At 40.5% G+C, this 20,375-nt stretch overlaps 2 protein-coding genes across 20 annotated transcripts in view; one reads left to right on the top strand and one right to left on the bottom strand.

Moving 5' to 3' along the window:
* SLC30A7 (solute carrier family 30 member 7) overlaps window positions 1-10,437 on the bottom strand; it is a 31,612-nt gene extending 21,175 nt beyond the window's left edge. Inside the window, exons 1-7 of one of the 9 annotated variants that reach the window (XM_074832626.1) lie at window positions 10,289-10,307; window positions 9,999-10,100; window positions 4,557-4,736; window positions 4,318-4,453; window positions 3,322-3,435; window positions 2,034-2,121; window positions 222-348 (exon numbers count right to left, since the gene is read on the bottom strand). In XM_074832626.1, coding sequence (XP_074688727.1) covers window positions 222-348; window positions 2,034-2,121; window positions 3,322-3,407 — 301 coding nt within the window. In that variant the 5' untranslated portion in view covers window positions 3,408-3,435; window positions 4,318-4,453; window positions 4,557-4,736; window positions 9,999-10,100; window positions 10,289-10,307. Of the gene's footprint in view, window positions 1-221; window positions 349-2,033; window positions 2,122-3,321; window positions 3,436-4,317; window positions 4,737-9,998; window positions 10,101-10,288 lie in introns of those variants that run through there. The other 8 variants (XM_074832621.1, XM_074832622.1, XM_074832625.1 and 5 more) reach the window with 8 other exon arrangements.
* Window positions 10,438-10,541: 104 nt separating this feature from the next.
* EXTL2 (exostosin like glycosyltransferase 2) lies at window positions 10,542-19,235 on the top strand. Of its 11 annotated transcripts, none has more exons than XM_074832630.1 (6): window positions 10,613-11,165; window positions 12,294-12,349; window positions 12,798-12,863; window positions 14,138-14,565; window positions 15,957-16,027; window positions 16,597-19,235. In XM_074832630.1, the coding sequence occupies exons 3-6, from the start codon at window positions 12,859-12,861 to the stop codon at window positions 17,086-17,088; spliced, it is 996 nt and encodes a 331-aa protein (XP_074688731.1). In that variant the 5' UTR covers window positions 10,613-11,165; window positions 12,294-12,349; window positions 12,798-12,858; the 3' UTR covers window positions 17,089-19,235. The 11 variants fall into 11 exon arrangements, 9 of the variants coding, with proteins under 9 accessions (XP_074688736.1, XP_074688734.1, XP_074688731.1 ...); XM_074832628.1 differs by having other exon boundaries at window positions 12,795-12,863; XM_074832627.1 differs by lacking the exon at window positions 10,613-11,165 and adding an exon at window positions 11,172-11,391 and having other exon boundaries at window positions 12,795-12,863.
* Window positions 19,236-20,375: the final 1,140 nt, after the last annotated feature.

Genomic DNA, 20,375 nt, shown 5'->3' with positions numbered 1-20,375 from the left:
CTGGAGTTCTGGGTCTTCCCGTTACAGATATTAACATGAGAACTGCAGTAGCGACATACTAGAGCTAGTGATAAAACATAAAAGTCAATATTGCAACAAGTCACATACACATTTAGCTAGGATTGGCACTAAAAAGACATGAAAATTTAATCCTGGGTTTCTCAAATCCTGGAACACAGGGTGCCAAGGAAGTAAACTATTGAAAATGATAGATATCCTACCAGAGCCATGTGAATGCCCATGGCCACCATGTTGAAAAACAAATATTCCTATAAGATTTACAATGAATCCTAGTATAGAAACAGGAAGAAGTCTCTCATGATGCACATCAGGAGGCTCAAGTGCTCTCTAAAAAAAAAAAACCAACAAAAAACAAACCAAGAAGTAAATGTAGTTTAACAATCTCTTTACATTATTAAAAGGCACTGAAAAAAATGCTTAAATACAGGAGCATTGTCATAAACCCAGGCATACATAAAGATGTAATTAGAAATTACTCAGATCTTTCAGTTTTTCAGATGGTACACAGACTAATTCCTACTGTCTGAAACTGAAGTTTTATTATTAAAGCTGCAGAAGTATAGTAGAATATTCTGATAGTCCAGCTAAATTTTATTATAAGATTTCTTGTGCTGTGGGATGTGGCGCAACACCACATGGAAACGTGCAATTTTGTTGGATGACTTGCGCAATCCACGTCTTACAAACAACTTCCAAGAGTCTAGAATGCCATTTCTTCCTTTCTCCTTAGAAGAGTGAGGTGATGAGGGGAATGAAACGAAGACTGAGAACAACTGTGGCATTTTTCAAAACTTCTAAAATCTAGACTGGTAATTTTTTTAAAATTCTTTTTTACCCTACTTTCTTTGGAAGTTTTTTTTAACAAGACATTATATGCCTAACACAATGTGCATCTGAAGCTAAGTGTTGGAGAGTTTAAATTACTATTGACAGGGGAGAGAGACATTCACAATCTGTTCACAGGGGTGAAAGGTACAAGCAGTAGCAAGATAATGGAACTTTCAGCAAATGTTAACTTTTGAAATAACAGGGAGAAAAGGAGTCACCATCACAAACAAAGGGAATACTCAGCAGGGGAGCTAAGACCAGAGAAGAGTGATGTTTCAACATTACTCTTGACACTTCCAGTAGTAGTTTTTCATTTTTCTAGTAAGTTTTGTTGCTGATTCTAGATTTGGAGTGAAGTTTTCCCAAGCTTTTAGGCAATTTCAGCCCAGTTTGTACTGATTTTGAAGCAATTACAGGCTTATCTATGTAGAGGATATGCTCCCGAAAGCTCCCAGTTCTCTATTAATTCAAAAAAACCACCGCTAGAATGTCTTCTGAACTAGAAGTCTAATCAAATTTTTAGTGCACCTCCCATTAAAAAGTAAAAGCATTAATGCAAGCTGATCAGAATCAGTTATTAATTTTACTCTTACTCCTACCTCACCTTAGTGCAGACACCCTTGATGTCTAAATTTTGATCTTGAAATTAATACCTGAACCATCTTGCAAAAAAAAAAAAAGAATTAAAGAATAGTGCTTTTGTAAATGTTAAAGCTATTACTACTTGCCATTTATATCAGACTTCAAGATTTGGAAGATAATGCTCTTTCTTTAATGAGTTAGTTCAACTTCTTCACAGAATGTATTTCCATTTCTTATGATTAACTTCCTCTCCTCTGAATGACTAGTTTTGGCCTTTCTTTCTTGGCTCATTTGTCCTTTTAACAATGAGAAGTAAAGATCTTTCTATGACATACTTAGCTGGCTGAAAAAAGCACAGGGTGAATCTCACAGAATCTTTACACACAGTCAAAACAAACTATTTAAGAAGCTAGTACAGATACACTGAAAAGGCTAGGTTTCTGTATCACAAAACAGCAATTTCAGATGGCCCTATTCTCTGTTCAAATCACAGATTTTTAACCAATTATGAACATAATAAATTTCAAAAATTTTATCCCCATTAAATACGCTCTACAAATAGAAATGTGACAACTGATAGTGCAATTGACTTCATCACATACCTCAACACCTTCAGAAAAAATGAAGAATGCTGTAAAGATGAGGAATAAACCATTTACAAAACCAGCAAGTACTTCTGCTCGAACATACCTGCAAGAAACAAAAAAGCAAAAGTAAATACTATCACCTCCATTTAAATGGTGAAAATTAAAAGTAGAACTTAGAGACTGGAGTAAAAGCTTCTAGTTCTCAAACAGTTGTATTACACAGGGATTTGCGACATTGAAGATGCAGTATATAAACTACAGGTAAATATATGATTTATTTCAGCTACTAAATTTTTCCAATAAATACCAGCCAGCTTAGAATAACATGTAATTCTAATGTAGCAAACATCAGACTTAATAAACTGTGGTTGTTCTCTAATAAATGGAACACCAGCTGTTTAAATGCAAAGCAGTAATTAATACAAAACCTTCTTTCACAGCAATTAGTTCATGGTACAATCAATTCTTCCTAAACTGATTTCTAGGCACACTGGAGTTTCCACATTAATTAAGCAGTGCTTTAAGTTTCAAACTACCTGATCCATGCTTAGGCAAGACAGCTGAAGCTAAATGTTGACATTCAGGTCAGTAACGCTATGGGGAATGCAGCAACCCATGTTACAGCTCATTTGCTGGTAATTAATCAGTATCACCAATTAATAATATTGTATAATCAGTATTGTTCTATAGGGCACAACTGCAGTGTGCAGTGGAAACAAGTGCCCTTGAAACAGAACCAGCTGCAGCAGCTATATCCATGAAGGGCAGTGTGGGATGACACACCTCAGCCTAAAGGATCTGTGCTAATGGCAGCCACTGCTGTTGAATCCTCCTGGTTCCAAGAAACATGGCTTATAAACTCAGGTGCAGCACCACAGAGACTTAGCTCCTTTCAGTTGCACCTTTCGGTTTCAAAGGTGGCATGGGGCACCAGCAGTCTGAGATTCCTTGTAATGCACCTCACTGCACGGTGAGGACAAACCCATGATGCAGATGCTCTTACTTCACTGCTGCCATTAACACATGACAGTGCTCAGCAATTTTCTGCTGCGTAACTTGTTTCCACTAGTATGATAACGGAGATCTTAGAAGTGATAAACCTGCCCCCCGAAGGCAATGCCTTCACATTTTTACTATTTCTAGGGGGACCAACTTAAAGATTTACATAACTCACCGTAAAAAAAAAAATACTTCCAACATAGCTTTTCCATGTTCTGCAAAAAGAGGTTTTATCCGTACAGTGAAAAATTACTACCTAGACGTTTACTGAAATACATTAAGGTTACAGCCTGAAGTTTCTTACCCATATGAGAAAGCATCGTTTGACCTCCATTTTGAAATAACTGAAGCTGCTAATCCAGCCAATAGAGCAGTACAGTCAAAAAACATATGAAAAGAATCTGATATTAGACCTAAACTGGAAAAGAACAGGGAAAAAAAATGTTATGTTCCATATACTGCAAGTTGAGTATGAAAAAACCCAGCATTTAATCTTTTACACACTAGCAGAATGCACTGTGTGTCTAAGCTTCAGTCACAGTTTTGCTAGTGGAGAAGAGAAATCCACCCTAGATCACCAATACAAATATGATCACAAAACTTTTGTCAGCTTAGGGAAGGCACTTTGGAAGAGCACTTGGCAAAAAATCCTCCTAGCATATTATTTTGGTGGTATTGGATGGTGGTTTCCACTGACACAAACCAAAGCCCGTTGAGTAGATATACCCACAGTCGCATCTCTCACCAACATAATTCTAGTAGCAGATATTTGTTGTTATATTTCTATTTATAGTTTGACCATATGAGCAAGTTTGGCTAGAAAAGTGTATATATACAAGTTGCATTTAAATACTGACCCCACATAAATTTGTAAAAGTAGTATTTCATATCTAGTTAAAAAAAGAAAATTGGGTTTAAAGATACAGCTTTTGAGTATCTATTATATAGGTTAACTAGTACGGTAACAGTAAAACTGTTCTGCTGAAGACTACCAATACCACCACAGTGATGGCACTAAGCCTTTACGAAAGAAATATTCTCAAATCCATTTCCAAACTTGATACTTTGGAAGTATCCACATACGGAAAAAATCGGTCAAAAATTCTTTGTCTGCAGTAAAAAAACACAGTGAATCAATCAAAATGCAGTTTCATAAAATTTTTACAGACATATGCCTGTGACAAAATATTTTAGGCCTGTGAAGACTGATATCTTCCACTTATTCATGATGTCAAACATTCCAAGACTGTAAAGTCTACTTCAGCATAGCAGTTTTCCTCTCAAACATCTTATTTCAGACCTAATGCATCATCAGATGAGAATTTGTCTTTGATGTTCATTCACACTGCTGCAACTTCACAATTTCTATGAGCAGGGCATGCTGAAAAAATGGAGTTTGAGTACACAGGGAATTCTAAGAGCATATTCTCTTCTGTCTGAAATAAAAGCAGAACAGCAAGCACTGTTAAGTACTTTTGATTACTACATACCTTTCCTAAATAGCCATCTTTTATGTTTACTTCCATTTTTATATTTTACCTGAGCAGAGAATCCAGTCCCTGATGGCACTGACAAAGCACCACACCTACATTCTTTTTAATTTATTGCTGCTCAGTCTCCAAATTTCAAATCACAAACCTTCATCCAGTGTTTTAGCCTGAATCATAAACAGGTATAGAATTTATCCAAGGTGCATCAAGTTCTTCTCACTATCACAGACTATAATGAGAGAGGCATAAGTTACTACATTACTTCACAGCAAAAAGCAAGTTTTCCAGCATCCTGATCTCTACTGGGATTGCACGCATTCGAGGTTAACATACTGGGATGAAGCTACACTAAATCAAAGGAAGCAACAGTAGTACCCCTGAGAGCACAGAGCTCTATCAACAATTTTAAAAAATAAAAAAAAGTGGACAAGAGTGCTAAGTTGCTATGGATGGCTGCTTCTTCATTTTGTTAAGTGTTAAGATAGCAATCATTTGGTCCTTTTGCTGGTGATCACCATTATTCTTCTAGTTTGACCAGAGTATGTCCACACAGAAATAAAAGCGAACAAATACTTCTTCTATCTGTGCTTTCAGCTGAATGGATCCAAGCTAATTCCCATTTAAAAATGAGAGTGGTATTAGAAAAATGATGAGCCACTGCTTGTAAACCTTATCAGTCCTTAAATCTTTGCCTTATCAACTGCAAGGCATTGACTAGAAGACACACACTGCCCTTTGATCTAGAAGCTGAAGGAAGCAGAGGCTGAAAGACCGCTTCCTTAAATGGTTTATTTCCATGACCAATGCATAACTACAATCTTGATTGACAAACACGGGAAAAGTTTAGCATGCTGTTTTACCCTACGAAGTTCAAAGCAACTTAACATAGTGCACGATTTACCCAGTCAGTAGAACTCGTACCAGTTTGTAGGCTGTATGTAAACTGGATTTAACACCACATACAACAGTTGCCAAGTTTTACTAAATTACTAATCATAAACAGGTTCTGTAAGTTTGCAAGAAAGTACATGCACTGAAACACAAAAATTGCTTCATATTTGTAAAGACATTTGATACAGAGGCACTAATAAGCATTTGTTACAATTATCCCAAAAGTTCCATTTTCACAATCCTTTGGTTGTCTAAGAACAATTATATACACAATCAGTTCTTGGAAACTGAAGAACCAAAAGCAATTACTGGTAGCAACAAGTTCTAGAGGACAGCCATGTTTTCACACTGAAGGCAAACACAAAGTTTCATTAGCCAAAGTTCAGACTACTTCACATTAAGAAACCAAAGCATTTCAGCCTGACTGAAATAAATTTCAAGATTAATCTGAAGTGTTTCAGATGAAACACTCAACTGTGGAAGAAGTGGGTTTGGAGGAGAGCAGAGAGAACAAGCGTCTTGCTCTCTCTCTATATTTACATATATACTTTATGGACACATACAAAGTCATATATACATACAACTGTAACATTTAAGGCAGAGGATGACGGCCTGACAAACTGTGCTTAGGTGCTCCAGCCACCAAAGCAGGAAATAGATGAAGTTGTTCTGAACAAACTGTAAAGGAAGACCAAAGGCTTTAGCTGGATGACTATGAAGCAGCAGAATGGAAGTCCCTATCGACTGCCTGAAGGGTGTAGGCGACAGCTTCCCTCTCCCCAAAATCAGGTGACATCCCTAGGGAAACAGCTCATTTTACGTTTGGTTCTGAGCAATAAGGAAGATCCAGTGGGGGGAGGAGAAAGAATCACAAAACACACCAAACATTCTGTTAGAAGGTAATTAAGGTGACAGTAACGCAAGTCTGTAATAATTATGAAATGGAAGGAATAAGCATAGCTAAACAGAGCTAGGTGGTGGTTTCTGAGCAGTTTTTCTCTATAGTCTCTCCTGGGAAAGAGAATAGTGTATAAGGACTGTTACTGAAACAAAATCCTATATGAGCTCTAGAACCAGAAATCATACAGCAAGTTATCATGGCACTGTGCTCACATCTGCAAATCTCAGAGACAAGACCTACCACAGGTGCAACATCAACAGAGCTGTGCTGCTTTCAAGACCTAAGCTAACATCTCCAAGCAGCCAGAGGCATGTGGATTTATCAACGGGGTCAGTACGGACCATGCCTGCAACACAACTCACCACATGGCACCAAGATGCTCTGTATTACAGGTACAGCTATAACTGATTCAACTGCACAGACAATAGCAAGCCTAGTAAGAGGCCAATCTGATTTCATCTGAGGCTTTTTTAAAACGACCTGTAAATTAATGAGACCTTAAAAAACTGGGTGCAAAGTGATTACTAAAGTAAACAAGTGATCCAGTCAACCACTAGCAACATGAATGTATGCAAGAACTTCCATTAGAACTGGAACACATCATCCAGAGTATAATCTAATAGAAACCCTGTACTCAAACACATTGTGTCTAAATGAGGATGCTTCCACAGTTGATTTTTTAAAAACACAAGTTGAATACCAAATTACTCAAGTTTGCACATAACAGTATTTTAGAACAGAACAGCCAAAGTTGCAGATTTAAACAAGCTCTCAGCTAGCAAAATACCACATCCAGTTCTGTTGTATGTGCTTCAAGACCATCAACATACCAGAGTATTTGCAAGAGGATCATATAAATGTCAAAACAGCTATGTGGGTTCAGGAAAAAAATTACTAAGCAAAAAAAAGCTAAGAAGAATGTAAGCAGTGAGAATTAAAAAAAAAAGGAAATTAAAATTGAAGACTTTTAGAACTTGCCGACAAAAATTTTGGGGGGTGAAATAATAGATCTGATTTTGAAATAAGAATATCATAGTCAAAGAACTCACAGCAATTTGCTTAAATTTAAATGGATAGAAGTGTAGTTTTCAGAATCACAATTAAAAAGAAATTCCTTAGTCTGTGGAAGCCAAGGGAAGAATCATGTGAATAATCATGGCAGTCCGTTAGCCTTGCTATCTTACACTCACTGACATCATCAAGGACACTAGAGAGAACAGAATTCAAGATCATGCTTCCAACACTTGCAGCATCAGGCACTGGCCATAGCCAAGACAGGCCATGGTGGAATAAAGAAGTGCACCAAGATGATACAGAAAATCCCCTTTACAAATGTTCCGTTTCTGCATGTCTCGTGGAAAGCAAAGTAGCTGTGTTTTTCAAACTCAAGAAATAATTTTCCCTATAGGGCTCCTTGTTTGCTTGTTACGTGTTTGTTCTTCCAAGGCATGAACTGTCTTGTGGCACCTGAGGCACGGACTCTCCATTGAGGTGCAGAAGGAAAATCCTTTATTATTAAAATGGTACATACCTATGCTCTCACTACCTTAGCTTTTACTTCATGATAAGCAAGTCAGCAGCTAAATGGTCATCAACACTCTTATCCCACAAACAATTCCATACCCCACAGGCAGTCTCGATGCTGCCATTTTCTTCCTCACAGTAGCACAGCCTGGTATCTCTCTTCGAAGGCCTGTTTCTCCAGGCCAGCAGAGTAGAGCTGATGCTTCTCCAAGCCAGCGCAGGACAGAGCTTCTGCCTGGCTCACCAAGCAGAGTTCTTCTGGGCAGTGCTCTCCACCTTCACCGAGCTCCCCAAACTGAGCTCTCTGGCTGAGCTGATCAGCTGATGTCAATTTGGCTCTTAAGTATTGAATCTCCCACAGCTGTGCAGGGCTAACAGGCCAATGCCGACTTGACTCTTAATCATTTACCAATAACACATGATTTGACTCTTAACATATTCAATCTCCCACAGCTGCACAGAGCTGACACTCCCACAGTCTGCTTTGACTGAAGGCATTCCTCATTATATTTCCTGCTACTCCTCTCTACTAAAGAGATACTTGCTAAAATACAGTTTTGTTCTAGCCCAAAATCTAGGTTTAATGCAAAAATACCTGAAATTAGTGACTTGAAATATAAACAAGAGGTCCAACGAATAACTATCTAGCAAATCCCAATTCTTAATCTCTAGAATGAACAAAAATAAGTAAGAGTCTTCTCCATTCCAGTAAGCCAAATTCTTCAGTGACAAATTTCCAGCAAGTGTCACTTCAGTCTCTCAGTTTAATTATTCCATATACAGGACTTTTTCTGGTACAGATTTCACTTCTGGTCACACTGTCAAGAAAGTTATTATGCTTAAAAGAAAGACATCAGAACAAACTCACATGAACATAAAGCTCCTTATATCTGAACCACTGAGAAAAATATTTGCATTTTCTGAGCTATTAAAAAAGTCCATACCTGAATAAACATGCCACGCATACAACAATCCCCACACAATTGCAAAGTGAACCAACACCAAAGTCGAAACCAAGCACATCCAAGGTGGTCTGCACATTGCCAAAATAGTCTGTGTCCAAGATAGCACTGTCTTCTCACTAGCACTACAGTAGGAATTACTGTAATCAAGGTTAAGGATTTCATAACACAATTTGAGAGATTCAGAAAAAAATGAGAAATAGTAGGATGCAACTGTTTCCCAGTCTGCATTGCTGCTTTCATTCAAGACTCTTGATTAAGAGTCCCAGTAATCTATGTCCATCCTACAGCTTTTGATATAGGCTACTTTTAAATTCCATGGGGAAGGACACACTGTTGGGCTTAAATGACATTTCTACACCTGTCCAATTTGAACTGAAGTACTGACTGCAATACCGCCATAAAACAACTGTCAAGAACAAAGCATGATGGAGATACTACCACCATTGACTGTTTTCTACCTGTAGACCATACATCAGTACTAAAGGTGTTTTGCATTTCTGCTTACATTTTACTACAGATTGTTCAGTAGCAACTTGGTCAAGTCCCTCCTGTTTTTTCCACCTTGGTGAATTTATGTGCTACATAAAGCACCACTTCGCTATACCAGGAAGTGCTAATTCCTGTTTCTCACTCAGAGACAAGGATGTTTGGTGCAGTGCTGGGTTTTGTCACCCACCTATCGACTTACAAATGAAGCCACATCCCCAGACAAAGGACCTCTGTGGCGAGCCGCAGGCGCGAAACGGTTACAGCCCCTGGGTCCTGTAACTCACGCCCAGGCCAGGCTCCCTCCTCAGCAAAGAGCCGAGCAGCACGGCCGGCCAGACACCAGTTTCAAACAGCATTCCTCCGTGAGGCGCCGAGTCGCGCCCCCCGCAGGAGCGCCTGAGCCGCGCGGATCCGGATGGCGGAGCCGGTGGCTACCCACGAGAGCGCTCCCGCTCGGGGGAAGCTCCCCAGCAGCCCCCAACGCCCCGCCGCCCGGCCCCTCCGGACGGCGGCCCGGCCCCTCGGGAGGGCAAGCCCGGCCCCTCCGGACGGCGGCCCGGGAGGGCAGGCCCTGCCGCACGGCCCGGCCCGCGGCGCCCCGCGCCGGCCCCGCCGGGAGGGAGACGTGGCACTGGCCGCGGCGGGAGGCGCCGCTTCCTGCGCGCCGGGAGCCGCTCCCGCCCCGCCGGACGCCCCGCGCCGCGCCCCCCCGCCCCGGTACCTGTTACTCCAGATGCCGTAGAGCAGCTCCACGAAGGCGAAGGAGAGATTGAGGCAGAGAAAGAAGAAGAGGTTGCGGGAAGTCTTGTCCGCCAGGATGGACCTGCGCACAGAGCAGACAGCGGGTCACCCGGCACCGGCACGGCGGGAGGCAGCGGCGGCGGAGGGCAGGCCCCGCTCGCCGGGCGGCCCGGGCGCCCTCGGTATCCGCCTTCCCCAGCCCCTCCGCGGGGGCTCGGCCACGGCCCCGGCCCCGGCTGCGCCCGTCCCGTCCCGCCGCGGGCCGCTTACCTGAACCAGCCCGACACCTTCCTGAGCAGGTTGAACTTGGGCGGCTTGTACTCATCGTCCTTGATGGAGAGGGGCAACATCTTCCCGGCGCCGGGGCCGCGGCGTGCCCGGCCGGCAGGGCGGGGCGAGGCGGGGCAATGGCGCTCCCCCCGCGCCCGGCCCACGCGCCACTCTCACTTCCGCCCTACCAGCGTGCGCCTGCGCGCCGCGGCGGGGCCCAGTCGCGCGCTGGGGGCGGGGGCGGGGCCGGGGCGGACGGCGGCTCCCGCGGGCGGCGGCGGGTGCTGCTGGGGCCGGTCGCTGTCCGGACGCCGGGGTGCTGGGCGCAGGGTGGAGCGCGCGCGGCCGAGTGAAACATCCCCCCCCCCTCCCGCAACCCCCGTGTGAATTACCGCCCGTCCCGCCTTCTGCTCGCGATGCCCGCTGCTCCCAGAGCGGCTGTGGCGGCGGCAGCCTTCGGTACGGGGCTGGGGCGGCGTCCCGGCCCCCCGGCCCCCCGCGGCTGGACCCGGGCTGCGGTGTAACGCCGCGCCCCGGGAAGCTGCGTGGCGGCCGGAGCCGGGCGAGGGGGGAGCAACTCCCTGCCCGCAGCAGGACCCCGAACTACAAACCGAGGCCTGCCGGGAGGAAGCGGAGGGACGCCCCACAGGAAGCGGGGTGCAGCGGCGCCGCCGTAACGCTGCGGGGGTCCCGCCCGGGCCGCCCCTGAGTCACCGGAGCGGCCTGCGAGGGCGGGCCGAGCCGCGGGGTGCCGGGCCGGCAGCCCCTCTCCTCTCGGCGCCGTGCGGAGCGGTGCAGGGCGGTGGGGCCTGCCGCCGCGCTGGCCGCTGCCGCCTGGCCCTGGGCAGCGCGCGGCGGTACTGCCGGCCTCCGGAACGTGAGCGGAGCCGCGCGCGCGGGGGCGGCGGGCGGGGTCGCGGCGGGCCCCGGCCCGGGGGCGGCTGCTCGTTCTGCAGCTCCTGTGAGGCGCTGCCCGCGGAGAGGGGGAACCCGCTCCAGAAGGGTTCTTTTTGGAACGAGGATCCAAATACCGTATTTTGACACAGGGGTTTTATTTTCGTCAGTTGTGTTTTGAGGAGGCGCTCTTCTCTACGAGCGGTATTGTAAGAATCTTTTTAAGAGGTCAACCTTGCCTTGCAGTTTCATAACTTAATTGGCAAAACGGATCGGCACTTTTTTACTGGAAAGTGTCATGATGCTAACTTTAATGCTTTTGTATAGGCATTTATTTTAAACAGTATATTATCATCCTTACTTACCATTACAGCTTCTTGTATGCGGTTGAGTAAACGCAGGAATGTATGGCAAGCCAGGAAGTCTCATTACCACAGTAAACAACACTTATATTTTCATCTTAAGTTTTTAAGATTTTAACTTTAAATTTTAACTAATTAATCATTACAGCAGTATTGGTAAGTATTGTTGCAGCTAGGTTGCAACTGGCAAATGAGAATCTAAGGTTCACTTTTTTAAAAGTACATACAAACAAGACGTGGTGGACCTTGGAACTGCTGAGTAGCCACTGCTGCCAGTGATTTTTAGAAATCAGGCATGATTGTTTACACCTATAAAAACAACCAAAGCAAGTGATTAGCTACTGGAAATAGTTTTGGTGACTTCCCTGGCCTCACAAAATAAGTCAGTGGTAAAATTGTAATTCAAATTAGGGAAGGCATATGTGTGGACATATTCAGGTTGGTATACACACAAATTGGCAATTCTGTGCTTTTAAGGACCAAGTTTATATAAGCTAAACAAATTACTTTTAAGAAATTTCACAGTGGTTCAATTATTCAATGAGTTCAACAAATTCTTGTTCTCTAAGCTTTCACAGTACCATTCCTAAATCAAAAATAAAAACTCTGTTCAACTAGTTTTGAAATAGCAAAAACCCCTCCAACCACCTCAGACCCTTACAGACACAGGTTTCTTAAGCTGCTGTCCTGCATTGTGTATATCTGTCCTTTTTGCGTTCACACGCATGTTTGTTTTCCCTTCTGCCAAGGTGCCAAACCAGATGGGAAGAACAAAATGCTGGGTCTTAAACCTCTAACACAACTGGTAAGCTTAGTGGAAGGAGAGCATGAAGGGGATGAGTCAGAAAATAAAATAATTTTATTGGGACTGCTTGCCTGACTGTGGTAGCCAAATCCCTATTTTAGTGGTGCCTGGTGAACAAAGCAACAGGCTGTGAGGTTCTGGAGATCTACTTGTATCTCTGTAGTTGACCTCAAGGATGGAATACATTGACATTGCGTTGGCACAAAGTAGCAATATTACAGGCAGAGAAATATGCTGTGCTTTTCTTTCTAACCAGCTGGTGTAATAACTTCTTTCTGGAGTGTTCATTGAAAGACAGTTATAAGCAGTAAGAAGAGGGATTGGGTAATTGCCAAGAACACGTACATCAATCAGTGATTGAAAGGAATGTTTACTTGTAAAAGAATGCTGTGTAGCATGTGGGAGAACTGTTGATCTTCAGTTACAGAGTCCCTTTATTTTCCAGCAGATTCAAAGATCACAACTGTCCTGTAAACACAAAGGGAGAAAACCAATCCTATTTGGCAACAATGAGGTAAGTTGAGAGGTTTTTTAGACTAAAATAATTTACATTCATATTTTCAAGCATGGTATATGCACTTTGGAAAAAAATGATCAAAACTTCTGTGAAAAAACACACAGATAGTCTCTCAAAAGTTGTAGTTGATCGGGCTGTCCCGGGTCACTTAATTTGATCAGAATTCCCTGCTGAAAGCCTAGAAATTACTAATGGAGTAACATAAGTAATATGTATGGATAAGTAACTGTTTAGCAGTAATCTTAGAATATTAATCTTGTATTTAATTCATACTAATCTTGTGAGTAAAGGAGGAAGAACAGATGTGGGTGACACAACTGAGGGGCAAACTATGGAAGGCAGTGACTGCTGGATCGTGCTGAGTTTACAGTTTATAAATGTCTGGAGACCTGCAAGTGCTGCCTGAGAGGCATGAATGTCAGGGCTACCTTTGAAGGAGCTGTTTTTTAAGAGCTGTTTAGTTCCAAAATCAGGAGGATCCAGAAACCCCTGCCTTATGCTAAGGCTGCTCCCCCAGTTAGCTGATACATAGCACCTAGCATCTGACACTTCCAGTTGCTGCTGAGCTCTAGATTTAGCAGACCAGCTGTTACTGATGTCGTTGCATTCCTACATTGCTCCATTTGGCATGTTTCTTTTGCTCCACCTGTGTTACAGCCTCAGTTAGTATGATCAGAATCGTATTTTCCGCATTAATAACCATTATTGAGCAGATATACAAACTAGTGACAAAATGTCCAGCAAATCAGTGACAAAGATTGTTCCTTCTGTGTATGGTGCCTGAGCAACGGAAAAAGAAAGAGCATTTAACTTCCTCCTTTCTGCCAGAGCTCTTGAGGAGGCACCTTCTCTCCCTTTTGTTTCCCAGCTAAGGCAGAGCTCCTGCAGTGCTGAAAATCCTGAATCTCTGTACAAATTTGCTTTCTAATTTCAGCTGGATGGGTTTGGTGAGGTATGTAAGTGTTCAATCAAAAATGCAGTACTGAGAAAATAAGAGAGGATGAACAATTTAAAGAATTATTCTAGATTCATTTTCACAAAACAATGAAATTCAAAGTTAACAAAAAAAAGTGAAAGCCAAGTAAACATAGAAATGGAGTGCAAGAAGTATCTGTCCTGATAGTTAAAAGTAATTGGCCCAAGTCCTAAGATCTTCCTTATTTATTTACTTAAACAAAAGTCTACTTAGTATTTTGGAAGTTTTGCTCAAGTAAGAGTGATAACTATGCATGGGATTAATGACCTCTCCTTTCCTGTTACTTGTTTTGAAGGTATTTTCACTTCTGTAAGCTTCCAGGAAGAGTTATGGGAATCCGCCTACTACGCTTCACTTCTGTGGTGATCATTGTCTTACTTCTTGTGGCAGGTGCTTTAACAGCTTTGCTTCCCAATATCAAAGATGACAAAATGCCCAATTTGAGAAGGGAACCAAAAACTCAGAGTCAGTCTGCCTTGGATTCATTTACTCTTATTATGCAGACATATAATAGAACTGACTTACTGCTAAAGCTTTTAAATCATTATCAAGCCATCCCCCACCTACATAAAGTAATTGTTGTGTGGAACAACATTGGTGAGAAGATACCAGAGGAAATGTGGAATTCCTTGGGGCCTCATCCCATCCCTGTTGTCTTTAAAGTTCAAACTGTAAATCGCATGAGGAACAGACTCCAGAATTTCCCTGAGCTGGAAACAAAAGGTAATTCATATCGTTACTACTAATATTATTCTCACACTTAAAATCTGAATGCTAAGAGAAAGATGGTTTGAGTTATACTATGTAATAAATCCATGGATCTGTTGGGCCACTTAATAGAACGTGGGTAATATAGAAGAAACCTATGTTATGATATCAGATGCACGTCACCATCACCACCACCACCAGCAGGCTGTCAGTGAAGAGTAAGGAAAAAAAGAGGGATGTCAAATGCATTTCATGGGCTTTTACAACTGTGTCTGTTCTCCATTTCCTTTGTCAGGGAAACACAGGTAGTTCAGCCTCTCTTCCCTTTATAGTGTAAACTGAAATTCATAGTGCATGTATTTGTTGCGTCTCTGCATTATAATCTGGATTTAAGTCATCTGATAAAGACTTGATTTAATCCATTCATTCTAAGACTAAGTTCTCAAGCATGTCCTGTTCTTCACAGAAACTTCCCTCTCTAGCTGTCCGGCTTTCTATCTCAAATTATGCATCCTTTTTAACAGTATTTTCCCCAGTCTTTTGGCTATTCATCTAAATATTCTTCCTAAGCTCTTTCCAGGAGAAGCACAACAATAAGCCCTGTTTGTTTCAAGTGGAAAAAAACCCCATATGTTGCATTACAGACCTGACCTTACTCATGATTAGTAAAGGTAATTCTATTTACTGCCCCCTTCCTAACATGCCTTGCTACTCAAAACCCATGACTTCTAGGAAGACACTAGAAACTTCAACTTCCCAAGTGTTTTATTTACTATAATAGGATTTATTCTGACTATAAACTTAAAAAGCTTTTTAATGCACCTGGAGTTCTGATCTAAGAATATCTTTCCTTTCAATTTCCCAATAGTTTTTTGCCTAAAATTCAAGGCAAAGATTCTTCCTTCTGTAGTTAATCATACTGAATGTTGCCTGTGCAATTTATTAAGCTTGCTTATTTAGAACTTGCAAGTAGTTAGGAGACGAGTAAAATTTTATACTAAGAATCCCATCTAAATCTTATACACTAAAGAATGGTATCTAACTCTTTTAGTTGTATTTTTACACAAGATTAGTAGAATTTTAAGTTGCTTTGCCAAACACTCCCAAGTTTCCCAACACACATCTGTCCAGCTGTACTACAGATGATCAAAGGTTGCTGAGTTTTGTTACAGCCTAGCAAATAATCTAAAACTTAGGTTTGCTTCCCATTACCACAAAGCTGCAACCTTGCTTTAGAAATGTAATTTTCTCAATCTGCTTTCAAGGAGTTACGGTTCAGTTCTGCAATTCAACTTAACGGTTATAGAAGTTTCACAGCTAATTTGTCAAATACTGTGCTGTATGCTGTGCTCATGTATTTAATTTTTTGAGAAGTTAAAAGTTGGTTTTTTTTTTCCTCCCTTCAGCTGTTTTAATGATGGATGATGACACGCTAGTCAGTGCTCATGACCTTGCTTTTGCCTTTTCTGTTTGGCAGGTAATGTTTTGCACCTTGGCAGGCAGTATCTGTGAGTTACAATTGAGATTAGTGGTTTTAATTAGAGTAAAACTATATCATAATGTTTTGCCATTGATTTTCTAGCTATAAAGTTAAATTTTAGAAGGATTGAAGCATTGCATAGTCAAAATTGCAAAAAAATTATTCAATAGTAGCTATACCTGTAATCTATACCTTTTTAACTCTTGTACATGAACACTGAAGTTGCTGACTGCTGAATTTATTTAAATTGATAGTAGGCTGCAAAACAAAAGTGTGTGGCTTTTTTCTCTCTCAGAGAAATTGTCTGTAAACTTATTTTGAGTGCCAAATATACAGCTGCAAATTGTGGATAGATGTTTCCTGGCACTACATGCTATGGAATGAGGCATATTGTGTCAGTTTTGCAAAACTGTAATTGCAACACATATGCCAACAGTTTAATTATTTCCTGGCAATAGTCTTGTGCTCTTCTCATCTATAAAAAGCATAAATCTCTTATGAAAATACTTAACACGCATTTCAGTGTGGGTTTCATTTTGATTTTTTAAATTTCTTTTTTCTTTCAGCAATTTCCAGAGCATATAGTGGGATTTGTTCCTAGAAAGCACATTTCTACTCCTTCAGGTGTATACAGTTATGGCAGCTTCGAATTGCAGAACCCTGGATTTGGAAACGGAGATCAGTATTCTATGGTTCTTATTGGTGCAGCATTTTTTCATAGCAGGTATTTAGAAGACTTTCAAAGACAGCCAGAAGCTGTTTATGCCTTAATAGATGAAACTCAAAATTGTGATGATATTGCCATGAATTTTCTGGTGGCCAAGCATACTGGAAAGCCTTCAGGGGTGTTTGTGAAGCCTGTTGATATAAGAAATTTAGAAAAAGACACTAACAGTGGCTATTCTGGAATGTGGCACCGAGCAGAGCATTTGTTACAGAGATCTTACTGTGTAAATAAACTGGTTAATATTTATGACGGCATGCCTTTAAAATATTCTAATATCATGATTTCTCAGTTTGGTTTTCCTAATTACGCCAATCACAAAAATAAAATGTAAGCCAATGAATTTAAGGGGTTACATGTTAAACAATACTCAGTGAACTGTACTGAGTTCAAGGAGAGAAGAAGGTGTAATTACTGCATCTTGGCCATCTTATTTGTAGCCTCTGAATTTTTTCCATATGGCTCTTTATGTATTTTTTTTCCCTTTCTTACTAATTCTCAAAGGAAAGTTTTTAGAAAACTTAAAGAATATATACTAATGTTTAGCTGTGATAAAATCATCTTCTTTCCTTAAAATCTGAAAAGCTATTAGTTAATTAGGCCAGTTCTTCAGAAACTTGCAGACAAAAATGCACTCCTACCCTGCAGTGCTTATGTTTTGATACTTTAAAAAAAAATAAAAATGTATCTAGTCAAATGAGGTCTAGGCATATATTTGATAATTACATGTTGAGATGCTTCCTTGCCTTCCCACTCCTGTCCTCACCCCCTCCTGCCCAGTTCCCAGTGAAACTATAGAAGGGCTACAGTAAACTGTTGGCCAGGCTTCTAGACTCCTGTACAAAACCCCTTTGAAGTTTGTATATAAGCTGTTCTGTATTCTGAGATGTTTCTGAAGCTGCTATGAAAGCAAGCCAGAAAACAGTACCTCACCTTAATCTCAGATAGTCCTAAAAACCATTGCCTGCAATAGCTACTACTGCTGAGATAGTGGAAAATGATCTCTGATGTGGCTTTTTTCCCTATTATTAATATGCCTAAAGTTGCTGAAACACTGCAAGCAGCTGAAAAGTAAAACCTAGCAGTTGGAAATGTAAGAAACGTGAATACACGAAATATGAAACTTATATAAGCAGCCAGAAGAAATGGATGGGATATTGCTTATTAATACTCTCTTTAATACTTAGTTTTATTTTGATGTTTTGCATGTACATTGTTACAAAAATGTGCCCAAGAAATCCTCACTTTTGAAAAATGTCTTATTTACAATTCCTAATAAGAGCAAGCTGTTCTACATTTATTACAGAGTGTACACTTTGTAATACTACAGGTCTACTTTTTTTTAACTGCTCTTTCAAATGAGTATTCACTTTACTTCCCCCCCCCCCCCCCCCCCCCCCTCCATTTTTGGTGGCTATGACAACAGAATTAAAATGTGCAATGAATTGGTAAAGCATTATTAAAAAAAGTTTTAAGTTACAGCAATATTTGACAGGGCTGGACTGTTATCAGTCTCTGAACTCCCTGGCTTCATCTATAGCAAGAAACAGAGCTATTATTAACAGCTTTTGATAGATTTGGACTCTGTAGTTCTGGAAACGTCATGTTAACATAGACAGGGCAAACCTTTTACATTGCAGTTACAGAACATTTTTGTGGTATGGAGGAAAGAACAAAAGATGGTGATTTTCCTGGATCACAGGGAGGAATCCAATCTGGCATCCAAAGTAGATTTATTTTGATCTGTATCAACTCTTAGTTGATTCTTAGTATCAGTTCGAAGGTATCTGTGGGTAATCAATAACAGCTAATACCTAGTACACAAATTGCATCTGCACAAATGGTGTAGAATTTTATCATTTTTTGTAATGCTAGCTGAACAAAAAGTGGTTGAAAAATGTGACAAGTTCTTTATAGCAGGGATGATTCTGGGTGTGAGTCTTTAAGTTTCTTTGGGGGAATGGAAGATTCTGTTGCCTTGTTCTGTCAGTGTTAAAGGATTTGGTTTCTGTTCAGTGAAGTCTTCTGAGTACTTTTGCAAGATTTAAAGGACAAAAATCCTAAAACGGCAATGTAAAGTCTGCTTAATTTTGTTTTAATAGTGAAAAGTAGCTTTTAATTATTGTGCAGTAGTGATAAGTATTATACAAACAGGTCTATGATCTTTCCAGAAATGCAACTTTCCTAGTGGTAGTTTATTGCATTTCATTTACTTACTGGTCTTCTGTAATTTCTGTTCTGTGCAGTATGAAGTAGAATTGTGAAGACTCACAGATGTTGTTTACCTTACTTTTGAAATGTGAAATGAACTGTCAACTCAGCCAACTCTTAGTATTGGGTTCTTTGTTGGGCAGAAGTTGTTGTTTTGGGTTGGTGGTTTTTTTTATTCTTCTGTATCAGTGAAAGAATTAATAGAACAAAGCTTTTATTATACTGGTAAATTTAATTTGTACTGTTGTCAAATAAAATACATAAAACAGATTTGCAATGTAATTATTTTCAATCTATTGATCAAATTTTTCAGTGTTAGATGTCTAAAGTAAGCTCACAGTTTGCATACATATAAGCAGCACAAAGATTTCATTTTTTAAAAAACGTGGTTTTGTTGGCACATACATTCACTTAATTTAGGTAAGGCCCACTCATGAGGAAACAAAGCCATCAAAAACCACAGCCTTAAGCAGTTAGGCTCAGATAGCAAAGAAAATTCAAAGTCTAAGACTTCAGCTCTAGTCATAATTCATTGTGCTTCGGAACAAAAAGGGGTTTGTTTATTTTTTGAAGACTGGTAACTTTTTATCACTTCATAGTTATAAAAGTGCCTTAAGATTCTTTAATGAAATATATTACTGAGACTTTATATTTTTAACAAAATTATATGCATGTGATGATCTTCTAAGAGATTACCTAGATGTCATTTGGTAATATTTTGGAGTCTAAACAGATTCATCACCATCTCTGTAGAAATGAATGTTTATGCAATACATGATTTTAAAAATGGTATCTAAAAGATATATTTGAAAAATCCTTGTGGAAAAAATCAGGATATAGTCTTAAAATGATGCAATAGGACTACAAGAAAATTGCTTCTTTACCTACAGGTAAAAAAATGCCACAAGATGTCACTGTAGCCTTGATACTTGATATCAAAGGTTTAAGTCATAATTGGAATTGATTATAATAAAATTGTATGAGGTGAAAACATTGTTAAAGCTAGCATTGTACAAGGTAAAATTCATTAGATAATCATACTAAAAGTTATGAGACAATACTAGAACTGAAAAAACATGGAGGTTATTTTGTACGTATTTTTACAGGGAAGAAGAGAAAGATTAAGTATTTTCTATGCCCACAAAGGCTCTGGCTAATTGCCACAAATGAGAACTTGCATGCAACCAAAACAATATCTGTAATTTTGTAAAAGGTAACTATGTGGTATACAAAACATTTGTCAGTGAGGCTTCAGTTTCTAGTCATGTTTACCTCCTAGATTCGCCAGTCTAGCTAGATGGATTTACAAATAATAGGCTTTAACACAAACTGTGTATCTAGCGATTCTAGGTACTGGATAGCTAGCCTGTTTCCTGCTCCATCTTTGCTTCTGTTGCCCAAGAACCTTAG

This window comes from Strix aluco, chromosome 8 (genome assembly GCF_031877795.1).
Source record: "Strix aluco isolate bStrAlu1 chromosome 8, bStrAlu1.hap1, whole genome shotgun sequence".
Taxonomy (NCBI): domain Eukaryota; kingdom Metazoa; phylum Chordata; class Aves; order Strigiformes; family Strigidae; genus Strix; species Strix aluco.
The sequence above is the reverse complement of the archived record's forward strand: the minus strand, read 5'-3'. Positions and strand labels throughout refer to the sequence as shown.

Coding starts and splice junctions, on each gene's coding strand:
- EXTL2 (XM_074832635.1), top strand. Junction 14,566..15,956: donor CCCTGAGCTGGAAACAAAAG/GTAATTCATATC, acceptor TCCTCCCTTCAG/CTGTTTTAATGATGGATGAT. Junction 16,028..16,596: donor TTGCCTTTTCTGTTTGGCAG/GTAATGTTTTGC, acceptor TTTTTCTTTCAG/CAATTTCCAGAGCATATAGT.